Source organism: Falco rusticolus, chromosome 9, assembly GCF_015220075.1.
Source record: "Falco rusticolus isolate bFalRus1 chromosome 9, bFalRus1.pri, whole genome shotgun sequence".
NCBI classification, from domain to species: Eukaryota; Metazoa; Chordata; class Aves; order Falconiformes; family Falconidae; genus Falco; species Falco rusticolus.
Window position 1 is genome coordinate 38,976,010 of NC_051195.1, and position 16,764 is coordinate 38,992,773.

Below are 16,764 nucleotides of genomic sequence, written 5' to 3' on the forward strand. Positions count from 1 at the left end.
CTTGAGAATCTGTCACCTTCAGACACCGAACTACTACGGGCAAAATCAAGGGAAATCGCAGGAAAATCCATTACATTGTACCACCTAAACTTGTGCAGACAGCAGTTAACACTGAGCCAGTAAGCTGTGCTCTGGCAAGGGGCTCCAGTGTATCTAACTTTCCCTCTCAAGAAAGGTACAGAGAGGAAAAAGCAAGGTTTGCTTCAGAATTCCAGACCAGAGATGCCTTTAGGTGCGTGCACATTGTTACCCTTATTTCACAGCTTCTCTGTGGTGATACTACACCAGCTTGGGCAATGTTCCAACTTCCAGTTTCTCCTCTTCCCCTGCCACCTTCAGCTTCTTTTTTTTTTTTTCTTTTTGATTATTTAAAATGTTTACTATTAAATAGTTGAATACCAGAGAACAATGTGCCTTCCAGGAAAGATCTGTCTGACCTCCTCCACCAAGCAGACACACAGTGCCAAACAACCCACAAAGTGGGGCAAAATCCATGCTGCATTAGAAGTCTGGCCAAGGAGAATAATTCATAAGAGCGAGCTGAATTGCTGCCAGAGCTCAAGCATCGCAACGTGACCGGGTACTCCAGGAACAGTGAAACAGTAGCTTAAGAACTGAAAACAGAAGTTTATGCAAGACAAACAATGGCAACTGGAAAGGGTGGGGTTGTTTTTTCCTTTCATTAAGTGCTCCAGGATGAGTTAGCAGTTCTGAAAGATTCATCGCTCTCTTGAGGAGTACAGGAACAGTTTCTCACAATTAGAAGTCACAGTAACAACCCAGGACTAAGGCTGTCAGCAAAGGATGCTCTTCAGATCCTGTGGCCTTTAGGACTATCCCACATGCTTTTGCGGTGGCTTTTTGGCATCAAAATGCAAGATAAAATTAACTGAAAAGATTCTCCTGATAATCTAGATATGAAGGAGGCCCACACAGCTCTTAAGTGTTTTCCCACATACCAGTCTTCCAGCACCTAGTGAGTTATGAAGCACTAACAGGCAAATGTACAAAAAGGCAAACATTACAGCCTCCCCAGTGAGGGGGTAACAAAGCCTGGGTCAGCCCCGACCCACTGGTGCAAAACCCCACGGCAACGAGAGGCATGTCCACAGTTTAGTCAACATCTGCTGTTCCAGTGCCACACGTTACTAGATGGGTCTTCACCACCACTCTAGCACCAACACAACATGTGAGCAATCATTCAGATTGCCACTGACGTGGTTCTGCCAAAACATCTGTCCCGTCTACAAGTTCCCCGTTTCAGGTACTGGCTGCCTCCACTCCCTTCGGGCAGGAAAGACCTCTATTAGTGCTACTGTAGCACAAGTCTGCCTGCTGCCTGCACTCTCGATTCATCTGACCCAAAGGAACCACAAGAGCCTGCTCAAGATCATCTATGCTCACCTGCTCCAAAGGAGAGGGGGAATAAAGCTCTAATAAGTTAGAAGTCAGAAAGGCCAGGAGGGATCCAAATACACTGTAGTCCGAGAGGCCAAAATAATCTCATACTGGAAATTTAGTTGAACAGAAATTAAAGCTCTGCTAGCTGAGTCAAGCCCCCTTATGCATCCCTGAGCGTGCACATCTTTAGGGTGGAGTGGATTTAGCCAGAACATTTCAGCACAAGAACCCTGGTTCCACCTGTGGTCAGTGAGCAGCAGGACTTGACTGGGGCACAGCTAGGAGGCATGGTAAATAAACCCATGCTACACACAGCCCACAGCTGTAACACTTACTGGCTACATTGGAAGACAGTGACAGTCCTGTCTCACTGTGATAGGGATGCACTGCAATCTGCGTCATGGATGGGACGGGCACGCCAGGGAATGACACTGCTGTAGCTGCCAGTGATGGCGTTGTTACTGAGTAAGGGTACTGCGCTCCTATGAATGCTGGATGGACACCCTAAAACAGAAGATAAATAACAGTCATGTCTATTCGTCTGACCATTTAGAGGCAGTCCAAAACACGCTGTCCCCACACAAACCCCAGAGCACGGGAAGTCCGATCCGACAGGGAGAAGGAAGCACAGGAAGCAGCAGCACAGAAACTACCTTGCACCACATAACCATTACATCTGCTTGCTCCTCCTTTTAAATCTGATCACTTTGCAGAAAACCACTCCCAGAACTTTCAAAGATAGGCAGAGGTTAAAATAACTTTCATTTGGTTTTCCCTCCGTAGTCTCTATTTAGCCTGCAAGCTCTCAAGAAGACAAGCTTTCTGAGAAACATTAAAGCAATAAACATTAAAAACTACTGCTGTATTATATTTTGTATTCTCCTGAGACTTCAAATGCACCCACAGAAGGGTCCTCATTATGCAAAAGCTGAGCTGGGGAGCCAAAGTAAGTACCACAACTCGGCCAGTGAGCGAGAGCAGAGGCTAGATCTCAAGCCACGGCAGGTCTGACCCCACACTCTCCCCAGTCCAACCTACTCCCTCCGGAAACAGCCACACAAAGTCACCGTAAATGAACAAGGCACAGGCAAAACTCACCTGCGGGTACGCTGAGCCAGGGACCGGGAAGACAGCTGGGCGCGGCATGTGCTGGATAGTGTGTCCGATATACTGGGGATTACAGGGGATGTGAGTCTGAAGGGTGGTGTAAGGGTGGAGACCCTGCGTGTGTGTATGTGCCATCGCCGGCCCTGCCATTGTGTGCTGCTGGTACATGGTGGACCCCACAGAGATCACCGGCATGACTGTTGCTGCGGCGGTTACCGCAGCTGCCACTGTTACAGTGGTTGGCTCAGAGGTCACCCGGTTGTCTGTCAACCCACGTGCTGCTTCAGAGGCAGCCCGCGCACCACTGGCACTGCAGCCAGTGGCACCTTCTCTCTGGGCCGGGGTGCCGCCAACAGTCTGTTCGTAGAGCCAGTACCACTGGTGAGCTACTTCAAAGAGGACTTCTGGATAGACACCACCTCCTTTGGCTGCCTCTTCTACTGCCATACAGGCCTTTTCCAGCATCAGATTGTCCTGTGGGCAGGGAAAGAAAAGCAGAAGTGAAGAACGCAAAACCAGAAAGGCAAGGAGGCAAAACAGCAGAAAAGTAAAAGGCACTCTAAAATGACTGATGCTATGGGGAGCAGACAGATCACAGCTACGCAGCAGAATAATCAGAGTTATTCATGAAACATAAGAAATCCACAGAACTGGGATTAAGGCTGTCCAGTGGCACAGGAGCCTATCCCACAAGTAACAGCACGTCCTTGATAGTAGGAATCGCCTTGCGCTAGCTAGCCCCCACGTGATGCTCACCTGTTCCTTACACTGCACCAGAGCCCTCTGGATCTCATTTGGGTTCAGGGCATGGGCGTGGGGCAGGCAGCTGAGTGCCAGTTCAGCCGCTGCTCGCACCATGTTGGAGTCTCTGGCCCGTGAAGCTCTGTCTGCCAACGATGCCACCTCTGGGGGAGTCAGATGTCCATCCCAACACTCCACCAGGATGTTCAAGGCTGCGCTACCGATCTCCATGGCCTGCCCTAAGAGGAAGAGAGAAGACTCTCACACCACTGTACGCCCAGCACAGTTCCAGTCAGCTTTCCCTCAACAGGAGGTGCACTCCCCACTTCCTTCAGGAGCAGTGGCAGACCCCAGTTTTTCCCCTCGGGCTTCAAGTCAAATTTAGGCTCTTCCTCCAAAACACAGGACAGGCAAGAGCCCTCGATAAGCAAGCAGTGCATGAGGGTACTGTTTTTAAAGTTAAGCTAACGATGCATTTCAGGCAGTGAGGAGGAATTTTCTATAGATGATTTTAGTACCCACAAACCACAGCCTGGACTGCTGTTCTACTTCCATCACGTCAGGAAAACATGACATTTCAAGGGTGTTTTTCAGGCTCTAGAAACCATGGATAGTAAGCAGGTAGTAGGTCTGGGTGCAAACAGGAGGAGGAGGAAAGTGAAATGCTGAACACAGCCAAAGAGCGTGTTCAGACTTGACAAACATTTCCCTTCAGCAGACTCCTGAAGGAAAACTGAAGACCAGTCTCTGTGTGAGAAGTGGTCTACGGCTTTGAAGACTGAAGCATTTGCAGTACAAATGAGAAGAAACAGGTCAGAAGAACTTTCCAGGCCAAAGCAAGCACCACTGTGTAAAACACTGGCGCTCAGCTTCTACTGCCAGCTGTGCCAGCAGCTTACATGGCTACCACAGCACATCAGCACCAACATTCTGGGCAATAAGCCTGCCTCCCTCCCTTCCTTCCTTCCTGCCCCAAAGTAAGGTTCCCAATAAAGTTTTGCTGTAACCTGTGATCCAAGAGACATGGGAGGAGTAAGTTCGAGAGAGCCAGTTGGGAGACACAAAGTTGTGCAGCCCTAGTGCATACAGCCCAATCTCGAAGGCGCAGAGGTGAAGGTTGCGGTGTGGTCCCTGGTGCCCACCACTGGAGGAAGGGTGGGTGAAGATAGAGGTGCTGCTGTTTCCACCTGCTTTGATAAGGACTGTCTTGGCCAATTCAAAGTAGAAGTGAGCAGCTGCCTCTGAGGGCTGGTTTGGGACATGAGGAGCATGACTCTCCAGCCGCCTCCCTTTATACCTAGAAGATAAAGATAGAGGAACCTTTCAGACAGCAACAAGTACCCCTGAGTTCACTAGCAGAGTTCCTGTCTTTAGGGTCCAGGGGAAACAAAGCAAACTCTCCCAAGGAAGTTACTTCCCGATGCATACGTCCTAGCTCCCTGACAGCAGGCCTAGAGGTTGCCTCTGTGTGTTCATATCATTCGTTACCTGCCAACTTCCACAGTCTTTGCACGGGCTCCCCCGCTGGCTCTCCTACTGCCACTGGAAGAGGAGGATCCCAGCGAATCACTTGAAGAACTGCTGATGCTGTCACTGTCCTGTCCTCTGCCCCAGGATGTTGTTGCCCATCCCCCACGTAGCGGCCGCCGACTGAGCGTTGGAGAACTGTCAGAGGTGGTTTCAGGAGCGCTGCTGTCAATACTAGCCATGCCTACAACACCAGAACCAACACAGTAACGTCACCAGGGTTGGGAAATGCAATGTGCACAGGTAAACTCTTACCCACATCACCTACAGTCCCAACTAAGATCAGTCATGCCAGTAGTGACAGTCAGCCTCACAGCTGCCAGGCATCCAACTTTGCAAATCAAGAGAGACTAAATTAGTCAGTTTGGCCACAGATATCAGTGTCATTTTGCAGTGTTTGGATTAAAAAGCAGAAGAGTCCAAGGACAATGTGTCTTTATTTCCCCCTTCACAACATCCCTCACTCCATCTGCCAAGCTTTGTGACAGAGTATAACCACAAGAAGTATAAAGTCAAGTTCCACAGACCGTATACAAAGAAAATCCTTCTGGTATACGCTGCACAATTTACACAAAGGTTCATCACATCCTCAGCCTCTAACTTACACCTTCTCCCCAAGAGAAGTGTAGAGAGGCAGCAGCTCCTCTGAATTTGTTTCTGGACCCAGGAGCACAGTGCTCTGTTCTCAGAGTCCAGCAACCATTCAGCTCCAATACCTAATCCATCACCCAGAATGTATCTGGCGTGAGAAAGGTACGGTAAGTTGCCCTAAGGAAGGGGGCAGGAAATCTGTGGAGGAAAACCTATCTCTCCATGCCAAACGCCTCCGAGACAACCAACTGCTTCTGTAGTATGGGAAAAGCGACAAGTGGAACAAAAGAGCAAGAGAATTGCTGAAACCCCAGCAGGCTGCCTAGCACAGCAGTAGACAGCATACGAACTAGTCCGTTCCTACCTGTGTGTTTCTTCTTCTGCCTGACAGGCGAACCCCAGCACCTCCCGTTGTATCCACCACGGTTTCCAAGGGCCAGACGACTGGGGACCTTTCCTTCTTGTTTCAAGACAGTGGCCTCTGCAGCTGGCTCACAGGGGGACCTCTGAGAGCTCTCTGCATAGGCAGAACAAGGTAAACAACATCATTTGTTTCTTTATCTCTAAAACCAGACGTGGCCACTTAAATACCACTAATTTTATAAAAATCCTGTATCTTTTGATGTTTGTATCTTTTTAGGAGCAGGATTATCTCCGTTTTCTTACACTGTTAAGCATATCATCCGATACCAGGTCAAGGACATTTAATCTTAATAACTGAAGATCTGGAAAATTTGCTGCAACTAGGGAAAGTTTTTAGAATAAAAATGCTCCAGCAATCCTAACCTTACTGCAGGCATCCTCAGCTAGTATTGATCTCTTTGGGGACAGTTAAGAGGGCACTTGATTTCCACCAAATGCTGCTCAACTTGAAGTTTGCCACCAAAGTAGAAGCATAGCTTGAAGAAAACCAGGTTTATCTCCAATGCCCTTCAGCCATCTTAATTAGTTATCTTGCATGAAAGTACCTGACTCAGTGTATAACTTTCTGGAATCCTGCACCTCTGTGATACAAACCCAAAAACCAGAGTCACAGTAGTTTTATGTTAACTAGTTATACAACAGGCTCAAGATAGGAAAAGCTGAAGATTTTGATTTTCTTGAAAGCTTGAATTTCTATGCAGTAAGAATGCATACAGAAATGGATCCAGCCGAACAGATAAGGGAGGGAATGACATTCTAGCAACCACCAAGCAGCCAGATGGTAATATAATCGCTCTGACTACTTCCCCAAACAGACAAAAATGTACAGTTCCAGTTTTGCACAGGTAACAGAAGGGTTTCAGCATAGCCCTTACAAAGCATCTCTTACCCTGTGCGCTCTTCTCCACGAAGTTCTCGGGACTGCTCTGGACTGCAGTGCTCACAGCAGCTTGCTGAGTGACAGAAGTCCCTGGGAGCTGTTGGATAGCTGCAGTGGACTGGGCAGCGTGTTTGGAAGGAGATTTTTGATTTGCTACTGTAGGCTTGCTGGATGAGTAGAAGGAACTCAGTGTCTGTGGTTTGTGAGTTTGACTCTCTCTGTCCAGGAGTTTGTCCAAAATCTTTAACAGCAAGGGAAAAAAAAAAAAAAAAAAAAAAAGGAATAAAAATAAAAAAAGAAAAGAAAAAGAGAAGTCGGCATCACCTTCCTGCACTGAAGATGTACAATGCACAGTTGAGGGCCATGTGGTCTGCATTACTGAGGAAGCAAAAATTCATTCGTACTCAGTAATATCCCCATTTTCACTTCAAACAGTCACTGACTTTACTTGAAAAGCACTCAAAACTCACAATAAAGAATTCTGGCACATCAAGAACGGAATGGAGGACTCTATATTTAGTTCTGCCAGTCATTAGATTTTCTTGTTTAAATTACCAAAATTCTGTGCTCACCATTCAAAAAATCCTGTCATACCATTGCTGAGAAACTGGTAAACCCACTACAGAAACTGCCTTCTCCTGGCCTACAATAACACCTTCTCGTCTTTATTTATTAGATAATTGGGGTCATCAATGCATGACCACATCTTATGGGCCATTTCTACTATTCATTGTCGACACAAGATGAACACCATGAGTGTGACAGAGCATTTAGTTGCAGATGACTGATATCACAGTGTCCCTGTTATTCCCTGGAGAAAAGTATAGCAAAAGTGCTTCTCCTTCAGGAGACAGAAAGGCACTAATAATATCTTTACCAGGTAGAAGTGTTTCTGAATATAAAAGATTAATAAAACTCTTCCTGAAGCTTCAGCAGTGTTTGGGGTGGAGGGGAAGAGTTTTACTATCTCTCTTGCATGGGAGATTAAGGCACAGGTGGACTGAACTAGTATATCAAAGAGGGGAGAGGTTAAGAAACAAAGGCTTTGCAAGATACACTGTTTAGCAAGCCAACAGCCCTGCAGCAAAACAGAAGCAATCCCCAGATCACACAGAGAGTGCACACTGAAAACCCCTGGGACAAAGGACTTGCTTTAGCCGGTAAGAGAAAGCATTAAAAGCAGTGAGAATGAATCTCCCAAATGGACCCGAGACCTATGGAAAGAGTGCCCCTTCCAGGGCAGCGCCCAATCGGATTTTGCATCAGCAGAAGAATTTAAACATCACAACATAGCTTGTAATCATCAGTACACGATGCAGTAACTTATGTTCACTGGTAAAACTATCAAATCCATCACAACCCAAACGTGGTTTGCTCTGCATCTCCCTTTCCCCTTTCCAAGGGAAGCTCACCTTCTTCAGCTTAGACTGATCATCCTTGTAAGTGATCATCAGGGCTAGTGCCAGATCCCCTTTCTCCCTTCGGGTGCCTTCACACAACAGAGGATGTTCTGCTTCACTGACAGTTGTTTTCATGCCTGCAGGCCAGAAAAGAGGGGATGAAGAGACAAGTAAGCTCATGGGACCACACCACATCTTGAGCACTATCTGTTCCTCAGACTGTCACCTCACTGTCACAGGCAAAAGGGGATTTCCCCCCCCCCCCCCCCCCGCCTTCTATTTTTCTGTTAATTTCAGAAATAGGTCATGAATAAACAGGAGCTGCTGCCTGTCCCCAGAATACTAGGCTTGCTACAGCTGTCAAACCAACCAGACATATGCCTCAGGAAAAGTCCAGGCAAGCCCACCACTCTATCTTGAAACAAACTTTTCCAGTTTCTGCAGATGCTCCAAGCAGCATTGCCACTCCATAAAGAACTCATCTTCCCCTTTTCAGAGGTGAGGCAACAGAGGACAGGCCTTGTTGTTCCTTTTTGTATGCTGCTTTAAAACAGGCATACAGTATTGACAACGTAGTATATATAATCACTGCTTTGTCGCTGAAGTTGATAAATGAGGCAAGAATCCAGTATTATGCTAAGATCCTGAATTATACGATAATGCTCGAGAGATCTTCTGCTAGTCTTTCACTATCACTGTCTAACCTCTCCTGAAATTATTGTCTTTTGTTCTCTGAAACTGTCCATCTCCATTAAGAAGGTGGCAATACATCTTCCGCAACAAATGAGCAACCAAGAAAGGCAAAATTCATGTTACTACTTCAACATTCATTTCCTGTCCCATATCCCCCGTCCCTTTTTCACAGCGCACCTTTTTCAAAGGCACCTCAGCCCTAGCATGGAGAATCCTTCTGCATCTGGTTCTTACAAATAGGCGCACACTTTCATTTCTGCACCAAACTGGAATGAACTACTAACTCTCACCACCCAAAATGAGGCAGTAAGCAGAACATGGATGAAGACAGACTTTTCTTGGAGAAAATTCTTACCAAGAGCAGCAACAGCTGCCTCAAAACCAAGCTCTTCATCTCCAGGCATTTCATTATTCCAATTACGGCTTGGAGGTCTAGAGCCTGTAGGAGAAACCACTGAAAGAAGGCAATAGAATTAGTGCTCAGCTTTCAAAACCAGGACCTCAAGGCACAAGACATTTCTGACAGCTTTCTGAATTTGCAGAGCTTCTGAGGTCCTATTCCGAGCCTTGTACCAGTTTCAAGATCACAGCACCTTTCTCTCTCGAAACTCAGAAGGCTGCAGACAAGGCAGGTATATTTCCAAGTCGGACTTCTAATACCAGGCTGTTGTGTTCTTTTTTAAATGCTAGATTTAAAGAATCATAGAATTATTTAGGTTGGAAAAGACCTTTAAGATTATCAGGTCCAACCGTTAACGCAGCATTGCCAAATCCACCACTAAACCATGCCTCTAAGCACCATACCCACATGTTTTCTGAACACTTCTAGGGATGGTGACTCCACCACCTCCCAGGGCAGCCTGTTCCAATGCTTGGCCAACCATTCAGTGAAGAAATTTTTCCTAATACCCAATTTAAACCTCCCCTGGCACAACTTAAGGCCATTTCCTCTTGTCCTATTGCTTTTTATATGGGGGAAGAGACCAGCCCCCACCTGCCTACAGCCTCCTTTCAGGCAGCTGTAGAGAGCAAGAAGGTCCCCCCTGAGCCCTCTGCTCTCCAGGCTGAACCGCGCCAGGTCCCCCAGCCGCTCCCCATCAGACTGGTGCTCCAGACCCTTTCCCCAGCTTTGTTGCCCTTTGCATACACTGCAGCACCTCGACATCCCTCTTGTAGCGAGGGGTCCAAAACTGAACACAGGATTCGAGGTGCGGCCCCCCCAGTGCCAAGTACAGGGGGACGACCACTGCCCTGGTCCTGCTGGCCACACTATATCTGACACAGTTCCTTTCTCTGAATATAACCAGCGTAAAAGTCAGTAATTTGTAACTATTTTACGGACACACACACACAGTGTGGAAATGTGGTAAGTTGCCAGTTGTTTCAAAACGTAAGCAGGAGGAGAGATGGTTCCATCAGGACACAAAATACCTTTAAAGCAACATGGAGGGGAGTGCAAGCAACAGTGTGTAAAGAATCAAGACTAGGCTGTTCTTATCCAGAAATCAGTTTCTCTTTGAAAACCCTTCAAGACCTGGCATTTCAGAACATGCCCTTTGCACCCTCAAGCCAATGCAGACAGTACCTGGGGTGCACAGGACATCAAATATAAAGCTAGCCAGCATCAGAGGCAGGACAGGACGGTAATCACATAGTGTCCCTTCTCGCAGTTCTTCAGCTCTTCCTCGAATAGTGTTCATCTCATTAGTGCCCAAGGGAATCTTTTTCAAGAGGGCTACAATCTCAGACTCCTGATATGCCAGCTTCACCTGGTAGTACCCACAAGGAAACAGAAGAAGCTGTCATCAGCACAGGCCCTGTGGGCAGTGGACCATTACTCCCTATGCATAAAGTACAGCAACAGTTTTTATTTGATCACTAAATTACAGCAACTCTTAGCACCCTAGCCACCTTTACCATTCTCCCCACACTGAACACAGATTTTGAAATCTAAACCAAATCTTGCCTCATAGTTATATACAATTTTTTTTAACTCAAATTACCACTTTTGAGCTGCATACAGAAAAAATAACAATAAGCTTTCATAAGAACATCAGGAGAAGTGTTTGGATAAGTTAGTGGAAAAGGTGATTGCTCTTAATTGTAGGAAGGAAGTATGCTATGTGAAGTAATATACCCATTCAAGACCACAGAGACTGTCTAACAGAAGAATGGGCATGGTGTGGCAGCACGCATGCCACCAGGACGACCATTACGTTTCACTACTCCGGGCCATTTCTGCATTCTATTCTTCTCATGTGAAAATGATTGTTTTCTTTTAGGTAACAAGTGACTGCCAATCTCACATTCTTCTAATCAGACCATAAGTAGTACAGATAATCAGTGCAGCAAGTGTAGTTGGTGGATACCGAGCAACAATGCACACCTCCAGGGACCGCACAACCCTGCAGTGAAAAGCAAGACAGCTGCAGGTCACACAGACAAGGTCTCAACTGGACACTTTTTTTCCTAAACATGAAGCCCAGTAGTAATCAAGCAATGTCCAAAATAATATGCCCGCACAGGGCATATGTTCACTTGCCAACAAATGAGATATCAGCAAGAGCAACAATTTTTGAACATGTAACAATTGCACCAATTCACCCTAAGGAGTAAGTTTCAAACCACCAATGCAAATATGGACAATTCCATTTACAAATGGCTTTATTTTCCCCAGATTAGCCAAGAAAATTGGAAACATATTTAAGATAAGCAAGCTGTTCTAATCAAAATAATAATTTCATAAAAGATTTTGTAGTCATTTAAACATTTTCAAGCGTATAGCTTCATATGAAATCAAAGGCCTGTTAGCACGTGAGGTCTGAGCATCCTATCAATGAAGGTAACGTCAGATTGAAATGATGTTTCTAATCATCGTTCCGGCAGAACAACACATGCTAATGGGTTCTAATACATAATTGTTCTAACAATCCATTTAGCCCCACTGCAATCAATTTTAAGGGGGCATATAAAACCATAACCAAACCTCAGGAGTTGAAATGGAAACGACATAAGCAAAAGTGTTCAAGCAGAACTACGTTGCTTATGGATACTGCCTGATTAAGATGTCTCATACCTCCAGAGCCTTTGTAGAGGCAGGTGGTCTCTGCAGCTCCAGAGCAAACATTCCTATTCGGAAGGCCAGGTTGTGGTACTCCAGCCGCTCACTCAACACAGTCAGCAAGAAAGCAGCTTTAGACAAGGTGTTGGTTGCCATCCACGTCTGCTTGCTGGTCGATACCTTGTTCTTTTTGCCCTGTTTGAGAAGGAATTTGTGATAGGACACTTTCCTAAACATCCTAAATGATCCTATGCTTGTCCTCCTACCCTTTACAATAATTAGTAGACAAAAGAAAGAACAAAACGCATTTAAATTGTATTCCCTTTGTTGAGGAATCAGAAATCCCCGTGGTTATCGATGAACATCATTACTTCCCTTATCTCACCCCAGCACGACAGAGTGGAAGATCTGGCCTGTGGACAAGACATATGTCCACTATTGGAGTGATGCTGTGCAGGCAGATGTTGCACGCCTGTCCCTTCCAAGGGAATCCTTCCATACAACAAACACTGCTTAGTGCCACGACAAGTGATTTTCCAGAAGTTTATGATTATTTCTTTCCTCTCCAACCCTCTATCTTGAAACGGCAAAACTTCTAACATTTCCAGTGGTGCACATTATGAAAAAGGAGACTAAGGTTTTGGAGGGAATCAGGGTCACCTGCACAAAGCTGCACAGAAATCAAGACTTCTTATGGCTGCTGTATAATCTCATAGCACACAATAGCAGGTATCTCTGCAACAAAACATCCTTTGAAGCTAACATTAAACAGGATGCTTTGTTCAATTGAATTAAAACAGATTCCAAAAGGAGCTGCAGCTTTTAATACAGAAACCAAGCTTCTCTCCAGAGCATAAGCAAAAATGAAGAAGCTTTTAAGTAAACTTGGGTTTCTGAAGACTCCAAGTTCTGCTGAATGGCCTTGTATTTTCTTTCTCCCTTTTATTCACCCATACATGCACAGTGATCAGGCACATTAATGACATTCAGAGAAGTTCAACCCAGAGGGAAGCATCAGCGAAGGGCCCTGAATCACAGCAAATGAGAAATGCCTGCGAATACTGTTGTATCCATCCCACATATTCATTCTAACTTACTCTCTACCCTCAAAACCAGACAAGCTCTCTCTACCTTAGTCGGTGGCTGCTCCACTTTGAGATCTGGAGGGTTGGCCAGTAGGTCCCTGGCGAGCTCTACAGTTAAGCGGCATGCTTCATTACTGTATCCGTGTGCATGCAGGGCCTCTGCACAGGCAAAGAGGATCTGCAAGAAAGAACAGATGGTCATATTCAAACCACACTCCCCCAGGCTGGAGCTAGCCTGCTCAAGCCACTTGTCACAAAGACTCTGCAAACACAATTCACAATTAACTTCAGCAGCAGATGCTCTCGGAGTCTTCCCTGACTGGACCTGCACCACTATCCCTTTAAGCACTCCCCTAAAAAGCGTTTTCTTCCATGATTAAGTCCCATTCTCCCTCCAAGTGCTCCAAGAGATCAGAGAATAATTCAAAAAAACCTAAAACCTAAACTGACTGACTATAACTATTGCCATGCATCTCCATTTCAGCTGCTTGCTCATATAGGTGCAAGCTCTAAACATATTTTGAGGTTATTACAGGAATGCGACAGTCCATTAGATTGCCTCTGGCTTTCCAGAGGATTTCTGCTTACATGGTTGGATTTAAATTTTTCCTGCTGGACATGTCTCGGTCTTACTTATTTTTCATTTCAGCTCAATTTTGCCATTTCCAAGAGTGAGACAAGGTGAAAAGCACACAGTTTTGCCTACATTTGTAAATCCTGGAGTGTGAGATGGGACCAGCTAAAACCAGGACACACTTGAAGTTTGCAAAGAAATAGGGAGCTTGTGGGAAACAGACATATGTGATACCACTGCATTAAAACTGTAGATCCTTATGATACAATGGGTTATGACGACATTATAATTAAGCACTTGATTTAACAACATACTAGGTTAAGTGTGACAGCTAGAAGGGTGGCGAGACAGTGCTGTACGCAATACATAAAACTGCAAAACAGTGTTCTGAACTAGATTCAGCTCACCTCCATCCGGTTCTCCTGCTCCAGAGGCTTTATACCAGCAAATATATCTTGTTCCTCTTCATTTCCCCCTTCAGCTTTGTCATCATCTTCCTTGGCTACCTCTTGTGGGTTCAAATAGTATACCTGGTAATCGTCTTCCTCTTCTCCGTCATCCCCTCCTCCTGCTGCACCGTTCTCTCCCACTTCTTCTGGTTTCAGGCTCACACCACCACTGTTCTCATCTGCAGAAGGCAGGTCATCATCACCGCTACCCATCTCCCCCACAGGATCCTTGGGCGATTTCTTGGCCATCGAACTGCTCCTGACACTGGGCTCAGGTCCCTCAGAGAAGTACACCCCACCATCCTCCTCAAAGGCATCCCTGTAGCTCCTGCTCAGCGGGCTTTCTGTAAAACTGAACGTGTTGCTGGCTTCTGCCCCCAGAGCCAAGCTGCTGTCATCCAGGCTCATCTCTGCCAAGTCCGGCTCCAGAGAGCTGTCTTCACTGCTCATGCGACGTTTCCCACTATGTTTACTGGTCAAGCCTTTGCTCACTGGCAACTTTGCTTTACCCACTGCAGTCTTATACACAGCTTTATCACCTTCTGCTGAAAGTCGTCTCAGAACCCTCTGTGGTGTTTCAGAGACAACTTTCCGCTTTCCAGTAAGTTCCTTGGGACGGACTGCTGGCTCCTGGGGAGAGGGACGCAACCTGTCCCCAGGCTGCAGACATGGTCCCCCAGGCTCCTGTCCATGGGTTCTCCCAGACTCACAGGCAGTTTCTGCACACTGCAACCGGCAGCTCCTCTGCTGGATGGCCTTTACCCAACAGAACGAGTTCTTCTTGTCAGTGCTGCTATATGTGATCCCAGGAATGGGATAAGCTTCCTCCCAGTTGAAGTAACAGGCTTCCACAGCTGGCTTGAAACCCTGGAAGAGCTTCTCAAGTGATTTCTTGTGCTGACCCCTCTTAACATTATCTATGACTTTCAGCTGCCACTGTCTGAGCTGTGAGCAAAGGTCCCTGCGCCTAAGAGAAGAAGCAAGAGGCCAGGTTAGAAAGCGGACACAAAATGAAGCCGCAACAAACTACCTCTTAACCCACAGAGCACCTCCTCTCCTTTTGGTCAGAAACATCTTCTGATCAATTAAATATAGACAGCATTAGTAAGAAGACAGGCTGAAAAAAAGAAAAGAGGTGTATATTAACAACCAAGTCCTAGACAGGTCCATGATACAGAAACAAAATGTGAAGATACCAACATGAAAGCACGATACAAACTGAGAGGTTTAAAATTAAATAGCGTCTGCCCCGTTTGCTTCTCTGCCCCAAGTGAGCTATTAGTGATGGGAGCCTCAGCACTCTGAGACCAGCGAGTACCATGGGGAACTGCTCTTGGAAACATTCATAAAACAGTTTGCAGCAGCTGTGAAACCACCCTGTGAACAACTCCAGTCAAGACGTTCAAAGTACAATCTAAACAACGTACCCCGGGGAGCACAATGCCAGAGAGGACCACCTAATTTGCCTTCCAGGCACTTACCTCTTTACCCTGACACACCTACCTAGAGCCCAACAATTTAATTTAGGCTTTAGCAGGCTGTCCTCGAGAGACTAAACTGTTGCAAGCCATAGGCACAGAACAAGCAAGACAAAAATAATTGATGTTTAAATAACTCTGATGAAGCAGCAAGCTGGTAGGATTACATAGACTTAAATTACACAGCAGTTACTCCCGTGCCCCACATTACCATGGTTAGAACAAAGTATTTCTGCGTTTCCCAGCTCCAGATCTCACACAGAGCCTAAGCATAGGAGCAAGACAGTCTCAATGGATTACACATTTGGGTGCCCTAATTCAAGAAGAGGAAAAAACATTTCTAGAAATTGCACCAGTGTCTCAATCAACTGCCATCTTGTTACTGCCACTGATTTCAGAGATCTGGGGTACAAGCTCAACACTTCAATCCTCTCAGATTTCCCATCAAAAGCAAAAAAAAAAACCCCAAAAAGTCAGATCAAAATGGGGTGACCCAGTTTAGGTGTAAAGGGTATTAGGACAAAAGGGACTAAACAAAATGGACTGCTTCTATCTGTCCATGGAAGCAATGAATTAACAAGGGAGCAGACCGGTAGGGCTTAATCAAGGAGGATTTTCAGAACAAAAAAGAAGAGGGAACTACTCAGGAAAGGTAACATAAGGATGAATGCAATGAATTAGGAATGAGATAGCAAGTCTCCTTCTCACTCAAAAGAACAGCAAGGACGGGTAGAAGAGGATTCTTCGTGGTGACTATTCAAACACCAACAGAATAGGTAATCAAGCAGGAGTGTTTCAATTATGCATGAGCTCAAGTAGATCTGAGCAAATTTGAACTGTGCCAAATAAATGTGAATACACACCGCACAACTTCATACTTTATTAAAAACCAAAATCTTTTATGGCTTTTCTATGTGATCTGATTGATGTTTGTGTTTATTTTAAGCCTCACTCCCAGTTTCCTACAGTTTTTGATTTATCTTCATCTCCTATATTTAGCTACTTCATACTGTAAACTGCACAAGACAAAAACTGCATCCATTTTAGTGTCCCTGATGTACTTTACATAGATAGGGCATTTTATGAATGTTACATAACAATTCACAGAAAGCAAATCCCGTTAACGTGCAATTGTATTGAAAATACCACCCTGTTTTCATTTGTTTTGAAAAACATTTTCTGAGCATTTATAGCATATTAAACTAATTCAGTACATTTTACACACCACTTTGTAGACCAGATGTACAAAAAAAATTATTAAATGTCAACTATCTCAACATAAGCCCTCAGTACCTCCACCACGGTTCAACCATTGCTAAACAGAGATGGCAGTGATTTTCCAAGGCACAATATG

At 45.5% G+C, this 16,764-nt stretch overlaps 1 protein-coding gene across 4 annotated transcripts in view; it reads right to left on the minus strand.

The window, feature by feature from the left end:
* ZSWIM8 (zinc finger SWIM-type containing 8) overlaps window positions 1–16,764 on the minus strand; it is a 63,159-nt gene that overhangs the window by 5,937 nt on the left and 40,458 nt on the right. For 3 of the 4 annotated variants that reach the window (XM_037400558.1, XM_037400555.1, XM_037400559.1), the window contains 14 exons: window positions 13,891–14,899; window positions 12,956–13,087; window positions 11,840–12,019; window positions 11,133–11,168; window positions 10,349–10,532; window positions 9,119–9,217; window positions 8,083–8,207; window positions 6,680–6,911; window positions 5,732–5,884; window positions 4,738–4,960; window positions 4,257–4,546; window positions 3,265–3,488; window positions 2,500–2,982; window positions 1,737–1,905 (listed from right to left, as the gene is read on the minus strand). In XM_037400558.1, coding sequence (XP_037256455.1) covers window positions 1,737–1,905; window positions 2,500–2,982; window positions 3,265–3,488; window positions 4,257–4,546; window positions 4,738–4,960; window positions 5,732–5,884; window positions 6,680–6,911; window positions 8,083–8,207; window positions 9,119–9,217; window positions 10,349–10,532; window positions 11,133–11,168; window positions 11,840–12,019; window positions 12,956–13,087; window positions 13,891–14,899 — 3,539 coding nt within the window. The remainder of the gene's footprint in view (window positions 1–1,736; window positions 1,906–2,499; window positions 2,983–3,264; window positions 3,489–4,256; window positions 4,547–4,737; window positions 4,961–5,731; window positions 5,885–6,679; window positions 6,912–8,082; window positions 8,208–9,118; window positions 9,218–10,348; window positions 10,533–11,132; window positions 11,169–11,839; window positions 12,020–12,955; window positions 13,088–13,890; window positions 14,900–16,764) is intronic. The other variant, XM_037400557.1, reaches the window with a different exon arrangement.